This window comes from Tachysurus fulvidraco, chromosome 24 (genome assembly GCF_022655615.1).
Source record: "Tachysurus fulvidraco isolate hzauxx_2018 chromosome 24, HZAU_PFXX_2.0, whole genome shotgun sequence".
Lineage (NCBI taxonomy): Eukaryota > Metazoa > Chordata > Actinopteri > Siluriformes > Bagridae > Tachysurus > Tachysurus fulvidraco.
Window position 1 is genome coordinate 17,548,044 of NC_062541.1, and position 10,845 is coordinate 17,558,888.

The 10,845-nt window shown below is 41.3% G+C and overlaps 1 protein-coding gene across 1 annotated transcript in view; it reads right to left on the reverse strand.

Annotated features, from left to right (window-relative positions):
- Positions 1 to 130: 130 nt before the first annotated feature.
- The window catches only part of prkcsh (protein kinase C substrate 80K-H), a 14,635-nt gene continuing 3,920 nt past the window's right edge, over positions 131 to 10,845 (reverse strand). Inside the window, exons 6-18 of the mRNA XM_027166564.2 lie at positions 10,189 to 10,306; positions 9,841 to 9,970; positions 9,385 to 9,469; positions 9,226 to 9,304; positions 9,064 to 9,147; positions 5,657 to 5,821; positions 5,495 to 5,585; positions 5,308 to 5,377; positions 5,123 to 5,212; positions 4,372 to 4,446; positions 4,162 to 4,261; positions 1,377 to 1,542; positions 131 to 343 (exon numbers count right to left, since the gene is read on the reverse strand). Coding sequence (XP_027022365.1) covers positions 1,396 to 1,542; positions 4,162 to 4,261; positions 4,372 to 4,446; positions 5,123 to 5,212; positions 5,308 to 5,377; positions 5,495 to 5,585; positions 5,657 to 5,821; positions 9,064 to 9,147; positions 9,226 to 9,304; positions 9,385 to 9,469; positions 9,841 to 9,970; positions 10,189 to 10,306 — 1,234 coding nt within the window. The 3' untranslated portion in view covers positions 131 to 343; positions 1,377 to 1,395. The remainder of the gene's footprint in view (positions 344 to 1,376; positions 1,543 to 4,161; positions 4,262 to 4,371; positions 4,447 to 5,122; positions 5,213 to 5,307; positions 5,378 to 5,494; positions 5,586 to 5,656; positions 5,822 to 9,063; positions 9,148 to 9,225; positions 9,305 to 9,384; positions 9,470 to 9,840; positions 9,971 to 10,188; positions 10,307 to 10,845) is intronic.

Consider the following 10,845-nt stretch of genomic DNA (forward strand, 5'->3'; position numbering starts at 1 on the left):
TTTTTTTTTCCTCTCCCAAAGTGCAGCCTTGTGCTCTAGGAAGACTGAAATTACTCTGTTTAAGAATTGTTAAAAAACAAAACAAAAAAAAAAGACAAATACTGTGAACCAAAAGAAAGTATTCAGGCTGTGAAATTTAAAACGAGACTTTATTTCAGATGGAATGTGAACGCAATCTAATTTCTGTAAAAAAACAAAACAAAAAAACAACAACCACCACAGACACCTACATCTACAACTACTGTTGAGTGAGGTGATGACTGATGACTGGGGCAGGGATGAGGAGACACTGATGATCAGCTGACAGAGGACAGACGCCGTCCTCACGCTGGGACCTGAAACACTGAAGAAGTGAAAGACTTTCGTTCAGCTGTGTTAATATCAGACGAGTTTAACATGACAGACATTAAATATTAAACAGCAGGCTTCTGATGACTGTATGATCTGATAATCTAACATCACGTCTACCACACAGCTGCTCTACATTTCTAAACAAATACAAAAAATCTCCAGAAGTATTGGCCCCCCATAAAGATACAAAAAAATAGAATCTAACGTGCAAAAATATACAGTGTGTAATAACATTGACCTTAAACATATAGAGCTGCTGTGGACTTTTATACCTTTCATTTCAATTCGTTTCTTTGTCTCCGAAATACGGGTTTTAAAATGACGAGGACTTGATCATTTAATACGCGACGCTCTTTAAGCACACGACAACCGTGTTAGACATTTTGATCAAATTGGATGAGATTAAAATATTGAGTGTAATAAATGCGTATTACAATGACGTTATTTAACACTGAATACACGGTTACATTTATTTATGCTGTCCTTTATGTACATGTGGTATTATTTAAATCTGTGTCTCAAGATGGGACAGTTTAAATAATGAAGCTAATATTTGAATAATTGTGAAATTCTATATTTTATAGCACTGTATTGTGATAAACATGTATAATATGATATAAATATTTTGATACCCAGCACATGGTGATATTTATGAATTACCAAATTTTTAATGAATGATGCAAATAATTTATTACAATAAATTAATCAGTCCTGAGTGATTTACTACACCAATACCTAACTTTCTCTGCAGGCTGTGGGTCAGTTGTAGTGTTTTGCTAGTAGTGTGTGTGTGTGTGTGCTCTTTCAGCGTGGACACTGACCATCCTCATGCTCATACTGACCTGGTATCCGTCACACCTCAGAGAGTAAACACTACACTGATGTGTATGCTTTCTGCACCAGCGTGCTCAGTGGTATTAGTAAGCAGTACACGTCTCATCCTAACACTAACATGCCTACAGTGAAACCTAATGCTGCTCAGAGTAAATGTTACTGAGCTCATAGCCGACTGGAGATAAACTCACCGATGGAGTCTCTGTAGCACTAGAACTCATCATGGTCAGGCAGGGCAGACTCGCTGGACGGTGACTCCTGGCACACAGCGGGTGTGGTGAACTCCATCAGGTACTCACAGCGGCTCGGCTCCGAGGTGGAGGTGACCATGGTCTCTTTCCCACAGGTCATCTTTACCTTAAGAAGGTTGACAATCAAAATGAACCCCACTGCTACTGATGGAAGACATCATAGGCTTCTATAAACATCATGTCTTAATGTGTGTGTAGTTTAACAACTAGTGCTAGAACTGGAACATTTTTTAGAGTGATGATTGTTTTATTTAATAAACTGCTAGTTTAACAATCGATCAAATGGGCCAAAGGCAAAGGCTATCTGACAGAAGTTAGTACACCCCTCACATTTTTTGTAAATATGTACAGCTTGTATAACAGTGTAAGTTTACTGTCCAATCAAAGTAACTGAACACACAGCGAATGATGTCTAAATGTCTAAACCGCTGGCCACAAAAGTGAGTACACTCCTATGTAAGAATGTCCAAATTGTGCCCAAAGTGTCAGTATTTTGTGTGGCCACCATTATTTTCCAGCACTGCCTTAACCCTCTTGGGCATGGAGTTCACCAGAGCATCACAGAGCTGGTGGATGTTAGAGACCTTACACTCCCTCACCTTCTGTTTGAAGATGCCTCACAGATGCTCAGTGGGTTTGAGGTCTGGAGACATGCTTGGCCAGTCTATCACCTTTACCCTCAGCTTCTTTAGCGAGGCTGTGGTCCTCTTGGAGGTGTGTTTGGGGTCGTTATCATGTTGGAATTCTGCCCTGCAGCCCAGTCTCCGAAGCGAGGGGATCTTGCTCTGCTTCAGTATCTCAACGTACAGTAGGCATTTATGGTTCTCTCAATGAACTGTCCCCCCACTCATGCAGCCCCAGACCATGACACTCCCACCACCATGCTTGACTGTAGACACGACACACTTGTCTTTGTACTCCTCACCTGTTGCCGTCACCCACAGTGTGCAGCGTACAGTCTGAGCACTGACAGACTGACCCCCACGCCCACCCCTTCAACCTCTGTAGCATTGGCAGCATTCATACGTGTTTCCCAAACACAACCTCTGGATATTACGCCACCGTGCTGCAGCTCAGTTTCAGAGTCTTGGCAATCTTCTTATAGCCTACATCAATCTTTATCTAGAGCAGGGGTATAAAACTCAGGCCCAAATTTGGCCTGCGGTGTAATTATATTTGGCCCGCGAGATCATATCAGATGTGCATTACAGCTGGCTAGCCGCTCCGCTAATACTACAAATCCCAGAATGCCTTGCCACTGTATTGACGCGTAGTCACGAACAGCAAGCGCCCCTCATTCTCTGTTGACAGTCGTTAACAACCATGTTACAGTCACATGGGGCAAGTTAATTCCACCCTCCACAAAAATGTCCAAACTAAAGATGGACAATAGGAGCTTTCAAGACAGGAGGGAGGCAGATTATCTGTTCACTAATATAAAGGACAGACCTGTTTGTCCTGTGTGCTAACGGAGCTAACGTACATTGAGAAGTATAAGGACCTGAACGTAAAGCAGAAGCTCCAGAAGGTGGAGGAGATGGAAAAAAAGTCTGGTTTCCCGTCAGACTATGTTCATGAAAGCTAAATAAAAAGTGAAGCTGCTGTAAAGGCTGTAAAGCTTTATTGTGGCAGCAGAGACGGCAAAATCTGCCCTTTAATGAGGGAGTTTGTCAAAAAGTGTATGGTCAAAGTTTGTGACATGAACATCACTGATGTGTCTTTTATTTCACATTTAATTTCTTATGTGTTTGTAATAACGAGCTCTGGTTGTTCCAAATCCTGTGTTTAAGTAAAACTAAAGTTTGTTTCTGTATGAAAAAGGTTGAACATTACAAATCAGTTGTAGTTAATTTTACAATAAATATTCAGTTTGGCCCGTGACTTTATCTCAGTTTTATATTTTGGCCCACTGTGAGTTTGAGTTTGACTCCCTGTTGTAGGGCAACAATTTTTTTTTTATATCATCAGTGTTGTTTGGCATGAGGTGTAAAGTGAACTCTCAGTGACCAGTATGAGAGAGTGATAACCCCAGATTTAACACACCTGCTCCTCATTCACACCTGAGACCTCGTAACACGACACGGGGAGAGAAAATGGCTAATTGGGCCCAATTTGGATATTTTCCCTTAGGGGTGTACTCACTTTTGTGTACGGTGGTTTAGACATTAATGGCTGTGTCGAGTTCTTTTGAGAGGACAGTAAGTTTACACTGTTATACAAGCTGAACACTCACTACTTTACATTGCAGCATTTCCTCAGTGTTGTCACATGAAAATATGTAATAAAATATTTACAAAAATATGAGGGGGTGTACTAACTTCTGTCAGATACTGTACATCTCTTTTCTCTTTCCAGACCTGAATATAGTTAAAGCTAAACCTATTAATTTAACCTTACTAATGTGACATACACGAATACCCCAAGATGGTAAACTCATACTGAATACGTCATGATGAATATAATATTGATGCTATGAGTCTGACATTACTCCAATACACTGAAGTGTGGAAGATGTTTGGAACTTTGACTTTAAGAGATAAGTGATGTTTTTTTTTAAACTCAATCCTCCTATATCCATCAAATCAATTCCTAATATTAGATAATATAATTCTTTAATTAATCCTTAATGCTGACTTATAAAACAAATCGATTGAAGACAAGACGACATTCACTCACAGGCACAACATGGTGATAGGAAAGCACACAAGTGGACACAATGACTTACTGTGGTGGACCTGTTAGGACCCTGCCAGCACCCTGTGCCATGCTCATACTTCATCATAAGGTACTTATTGTCCTCAGACCCTGCCCAGGTTCCCCATGTCCTACACACACACACACACACACACACACACAAAGAAAAAGGATTACAATAATGATAACCATTTCCTAAGCACACTGAATAAATCATTAAGCGGTAGTGAGATATTCTTACCCCAGATTGGTCTCTGAGCCTCCGAACTTGGGTTTTTGGGAAACACGGTTAAATGGACAGAGTTTGTAGATATACCTATAGAGGGAATAAAGAATATTAATATTAAATGACACCAAATTCAAATTTTATTTGTCACGTACAGAGTACGACATGCAGTGAAATGCTTTAATGTTTTCGCATATCCCAGGTTATTATGAGCCCTGGGGTCAGAGCGCAGGGACGGCAGGTGAGGTTAAGGGCCTTGTTCAAGGACCCAACGTTGATGTCTCAGCTTGAACCCTGACCTTCTGATCAGTAACCCAAAGCCTTAACCACTGAACCATCACGACCAGGCTAACGTCAATCAAATTTGCCTTCAATTTTATCGTTCTTTCATGATTTCAAAGAATGAATGAATGAATGAATAAATGAATAAATAAATAAATAAAATTTCATGTAACAATACAGAAACCTTGTACATCGGCCCTTTCCCTTTGAGAAATAATAAGCTTATTATTGATTGATAATTGATTTATATTTGACTGAATTTGAAGAATTTTCAATAATGTCTTTTTTTGTCTAATATTTGAGAGGTTAAGGTTTAGGAGCTGAAATAGTCAGTCAGCACATTTCAGCTCCTAAACCTTAACCTGTCAAATGTTACAAACATTCATATGGGACTATTGTAGAGTTCCAAAGTTTTATTCTGAGTACGAGTGGAGAGAGAGTAAATATTGTGAACTACACCCTACTTCAGCATCGCTATACTTACTCGCTAGTGCTGAGCTCGTAGCACTGGCTGTAAAGATAAGCAAACTCAGCAGTGGGCCCAAAATCAAAGGAAAGCTCTTTCTCGATGTTCCTGTTAATGTAAGAAGACATAACAGATCCACATCAAATACTGGGCTGTAAACAATCAGAATGGGGCAAATACATGACCGAGAGCATTGCACCAACCTGATCTGGTCCTCCACTTCACGTAGAGCTCGCTCGGACTCCTCAAAGTCATCTCTGGCTTTCTGAGCAACTGAGGACCAAAGACAAAGAAACAACGTATTTATTAAGGAGCAAATAAAAGGATGTACTTAGATGACAATATGTAACGGTATGAGTTTATGTCCAAGAGAGTGAACAGGACACTGACTATCAATCAAAGCTTGAGTCTCAGCATCATAAGGTGGCATAGTGTCTTCTTCTTCTTCTGTCTTCTCTGGAGTCTTGGTAGTGGAAGGAGCCTAAAAAATGAACACAACAGGTGAGAATTGAATTTACTTACAGAACTGAGCACACTGCTCACCATCCTTACTTTATCGAGGTCTTCCTCTGGATAATCGTCTTCCTCGTCTACATCCTCTTCTTCTTCTTCTGGAACGTCGTCGTCATCGGGGTATGGCTCAGAGTCGTTGTCCACCGCAGGCTCCTTGCTTTCTTCTGTTGGAGGCTCCACTGGCACTGGTTCCTTAGGCTGAGACTGCAACAAACCGTTGGGTGTGAAACAACATTAAGAGTTACACAGAATAAGAACGAGTGGCTACGGACTTGAGCTTTTTACACAACTTCCAAAACAAAATATCTAACACCAGATATAACCCTCCACAAAACAAAAATGTCTTCTGGTAAGGTAGGATTCTGACTTGTGTGTACTATCTGCTTAACTTGCTTTGTTCTAGAGTTGTGTGATTTAAATGTTGTTATATTCTGTTATATTCATTGTTGACCTTATAGTGTTGGATTTTGCTTAGTAGTTCTCACACAGCTGATTAATCAGAAGTAGTTTCAGTCTCCATTAAGATTATCTCACGCTCAGTTGACTGCCTTAAACCCATCTCTGTAGTCACCGCTTTCCATCGTAGGTGCTCTCGTCTTCAAAGCAGAGGACACATTTCCAGTAACCTCATATACCCTCCTCTGCTGTCTGGTTCTCAAACAGTGGTGGTAGGTGGGCTTCTGCTTTCTCTCAGTCACCACGAGAAACAGGCCGGGGTGGTGGTACAGGTCTACTGTTGTCAAGAAGATGGTGTTTCACACTTTTCCTCTTGTCTCATTTAAACATCTCCTCTTTTGAATTAAATGCCGTTTCAGTTACCTCTCCAAACAACCTTGTCATCATTTTTGTCCCCTAGGAGACTTCCTGGAAGAAATGGACACACTGCTCAGTGCTTTCCCTTCTGACAGCCACCCGTCTGACTGTGCTTGGCGATTTCAACCCTGACAGTCAACAGCTACGTCCCCACACACACACAAAGGAGGCAATGTCCTGGACCTGGTTTTCACCCGTCCTTCCCCAGCAACAGACATGACTGCTACCCCACTTCACATCTCTGATCATCACCTGGTATCCTTCACCATCACTCTTTCTATCCTGCCTAAAACTACCTCTCACCCCCTTGCTCTTACCCGCTGCAACCTTCACGCTGTCTCCCCTTCTTCTGTAACTTCTGGAACTCTTTCTGCTCTTCCTGATCCTGAATCCTTCTCCTCACTACCCTTGGACTTGGACCCACAGACACTGTCCTATCCGCTCTTTTTTCAACCATGGGCGTTCTCTGCCCTTTGTCCACCAAACCCAAGAAAACTTCTTGTTCTGCTCCTTGACTTTCAGATGTGTCAAAGAGAGAAAGTGTAAGAAATCACAACTTGATGCAGATTTTGGCTCTTATCGTACACTCCTATCCAAGATCCCTTCAGACGTGACTTCTTCTACAGGAAACGCTTGAAGCTTCGGCACAAGACCCTCGTAATCATCTCTTCTCTACTTAACCGCTCGGCTCCAAATGCTTCGTCGTCCCTGACTCCAGAAGACTTTACCATGAAAAGATTGAGAAAATCTGCAGGACCTTCACTTCTGCCCCATCTGCACCTACATCTCACAGTCAGGATTCCCCTATTCCGTCATTGTCCCATTTCTCAACCATAGCAGCAGAAGAGATTTTACAACTCATCCAGTCCTGCAATCCTACCACCTGCCCATTGAATCCTCTCCTTTCCACTAAGCTCCAGACCATCTCGCAAGAACTTCTGCCCTTCATTACCACCATTATCAATAGATCCCTGACATCTGGTCATGTACCAACTAGCTTTAAGAGAGCAAGGGTTATTCCCATCCTGAAGACCGGTATCACTTCTCTCTTTTATTTCAAAAGCTCTTGAATGCATTGTTTATAACCAACTGTCTGTCTATCTCTCACAGAACAACCTCCAAGATCCCAAACAGTCTGGCTTTAAAGCAGCACGCTCAAGACAGACAAGTTGTCATCTGTCCTCATCCTCCTTGACCTTTTGGCAGCACTTGATACGGGCAACCTTGAGACTTTCGTCCACCCTCAGGACTGTTGGGATTTGTGGATCAGCTTGGGAATGGTTCGCTTCCTACCTGGTAGGACGCTCTTATCAGGTAACATGGAGGTGAGTGACATCTGCTCAATGCAGACTCCCCACTGGAGTTCCACATGGCTCAGTACTTGGTCCTCTTCTTTTCTCCCTGTATACTCACTCTCTTGGTGAAGTTATTTCCTCACATGGGTTCTCTTACCACTGCTATGCTGATGATACACAACTTATCTTCTCTTTCCCACCCTCAGATACCACAGCTTCTGATCGGATCTCAGCATGTCTGTCAGACATCAGTTGAAGTTCAATCCTAGCAAAACTGAACTGCTGATCATCAGGCGATTCATCCCCAGGTCATGATCTTGCTATATCCCTGCACAACGATCTGATCTGACAGTCACATTTCGCAACCTTGGGGTAACCATGGACAATAATCAGTCCTTCTCCTCTCATGTTGCTAATGTCGGTTCCTTCTGTACAGCATCAGAAGGATTCTGTCATTTTTGTCCACACAGACTGCTCAGGTACTTGTTAAGTCTCTTGTCATCTCGAGACTGGACTACTGCAACGCACTGCTGGCAGGTCTACCTAAGAACGCATTTCGTCCTCTGCAAATGATCAAAAATCAAATCAAATGAAATGCATCTGCTTGACTTGTTTTCAACCTGCCTAAGTTCTCGCATACCACTGTTATTGATTTTGTACATTAAGTTCCATAAATGAACCGTCCATGCAGCATTCAGAGGTTTAAACGCAGTAACGTCACTGCGCTGGGTGAGAACTGCCCAGTGACTTATTGGGAAGTGGTGTCTGAGTAAAACTTGCAGCATCGTCAAAGACACCTCTCGCACCCGTAACATAAACTGTTTACCCTCCTACCCTCTCGCAAGACCAGAAGACCATATATAAGACCATATCTAATCATTCACAATGAGACAACAGCAGTATGGTTAAAGCCCTCAGCCTCAACCAAAGCAGAAAAATAAAGGACTTAAATACTAGAACATTTCACTTAAACTGGAGCACTTACTATGATGAGTCTTGCTTTCTAACAACTGGGACGATTAACAGATCTTCATGGAATCAAAATTAAGATATGTGACCTGACCACCAGAGATAACATCCAGATATAATAACGTTAGAACGTAGATCCTGTAAAACTCTATGGAAATGTTTGTTGCTCTATAAATTGATGTGTTCATGATCTTATTGAGATTTGATTGTTTGTTCAAGATCAGAGTAGTATACTGCCTCTGACGTCTGAGTTCATCTATAAAAATGACTGATCTGTGAAGACAACCTCATTCATACTGATTATATAACCTCTGTGTGAATAAAGTGACTGAAACAGTCAAAGAAGGGTGTATGTCTCTCTTTACTGACCTCTGAGACGTACTTGTCTTTAATGTTGTTCCACACACTTTCGAAAGCTGCCGTGTCTACCTGGAGAACCCCTCCCAGCACCCCCTGGGGAAGAAATCACTGCAGTTATTATACAAAGAACTTGCAAACAAAAAAGAGAAAGAAAATATAAAAAAAATATACCTTAGCCTCGGTCTCGGAAAAAGTGCCGTCTGCGTCTGAATCTAGCTCTGCGTGTGTCTGCAGCTCAGAAAGGGAAACACTGAAAAACAAACACATTATCATCAAGTGGCCAAAAGAAAACACACAGAATGACAGACACACTCACACAGCTGCACTTACAATCCATCCACATCATCGTCTAGCTCAAGAAAAGCTTCTAACATTTTAGCTTTGTCCTTTTCCACACGGATCACTGCTTTTTGTTCTGTAACAAAGGAAAGCAAAGAGGAAATGCAGCTCAGAAACACCAGCTGATAAAAAAAGCCACTCACTACAGCTGATGTCTCAGTGATTCATTAGAATTTCTGTGCATATATTTATACGTCATTATTTAATGGTTTCTTGTAAAACAGAATAATTCGTCTGAAATATTCGTCATTATTTAAAGGTTTCTTGTAAAACAGAATAATGATCAAATAAAAAAAAAAAACATATCAGCATGATTATCGCTGCAAGTCCAAGTCAGAGCTTAATAGAAAATGCATTAAAAATTTTTAACAAAAATTAATCACATACCGCAAGTGGACATTTATGGATGAGAAAAATGACGAAATCATGAAAAACAACTGCACTTGCCTTCCCAGGCCTTAAGATGGCGCTCCTTGGCTTCCTTCTCAGGCTCTTCTGCTGTCTCTTTAATGGTCCTCATATTCTCCACTTTCTCCTCTATCTCCTTCTTGCTAGTCTGCAGGTCAGTCAGTTTGCTCTGTAAAAGACGACACAGCGGGTTCAACTCGGACACGTCAGGAACACGTCAGGAACCAAGTAAAATCCTCTGAGTGGATCCAAAGTAAACTCTGAAAGCAATTCAGTTCAGTTTTATATGTGGGGTGTTCTGATCAACAGACACGGTCACAAAGCAGCTTTAAGGGAACATATACATCCAGGATATAAATAATACATTTGCTGTTAAGTTTTTTAGACCTGTTTTTCTTGTTGGGTTTTCTTAGCTTCCTGAATGAGCTGTTGTTTGAGGAGGAAACCTTCTTTGGTGAGCTCAGCCATCTTCTGTAGAACCTCCCTCTCCTTCCGGCCCATCTCCCTGAGAACCAGCAAAGTGTTAACACAACTTCCTGCTAATAGGCACATTTTATACCTTTACATCATATATATGATGTAGACTCCTGGACCATGATGGAAAAACACTAAACTCTGTGTATTGAGACAGAATACAGCAGAACCCATAAGAAGTACATACATAACACGTGATGGGTTTCTAAATAAAGTGCTTCCTCTCAGAGCAGCGGATTCTCAACCCCGTTTGTTAATTAGCTGACATGTTGAATCAGATAAGGTCGGAGCAGTGAGATTCTAAAATATAAGCCATGAACGATGCTGTCCTTCTCCGAAGTTTGGATGTTATTGACACCCCCAATGGTCAGAATCCTGGAGCCCACAGAAGAATACAAGTTCCTGACTGGTAATGATGACATTGTGGTGATGTTTATTTGACTTGAAGAAACACTAACAGGAGTCAGATTATGAGATGTACTTTTACTTTTAACTGCTGCTGCGAGACTAAATATGTAATAGTCAAAATAATAGTCAAAATTCCTTTATTAATGCCATCACATCTATTAT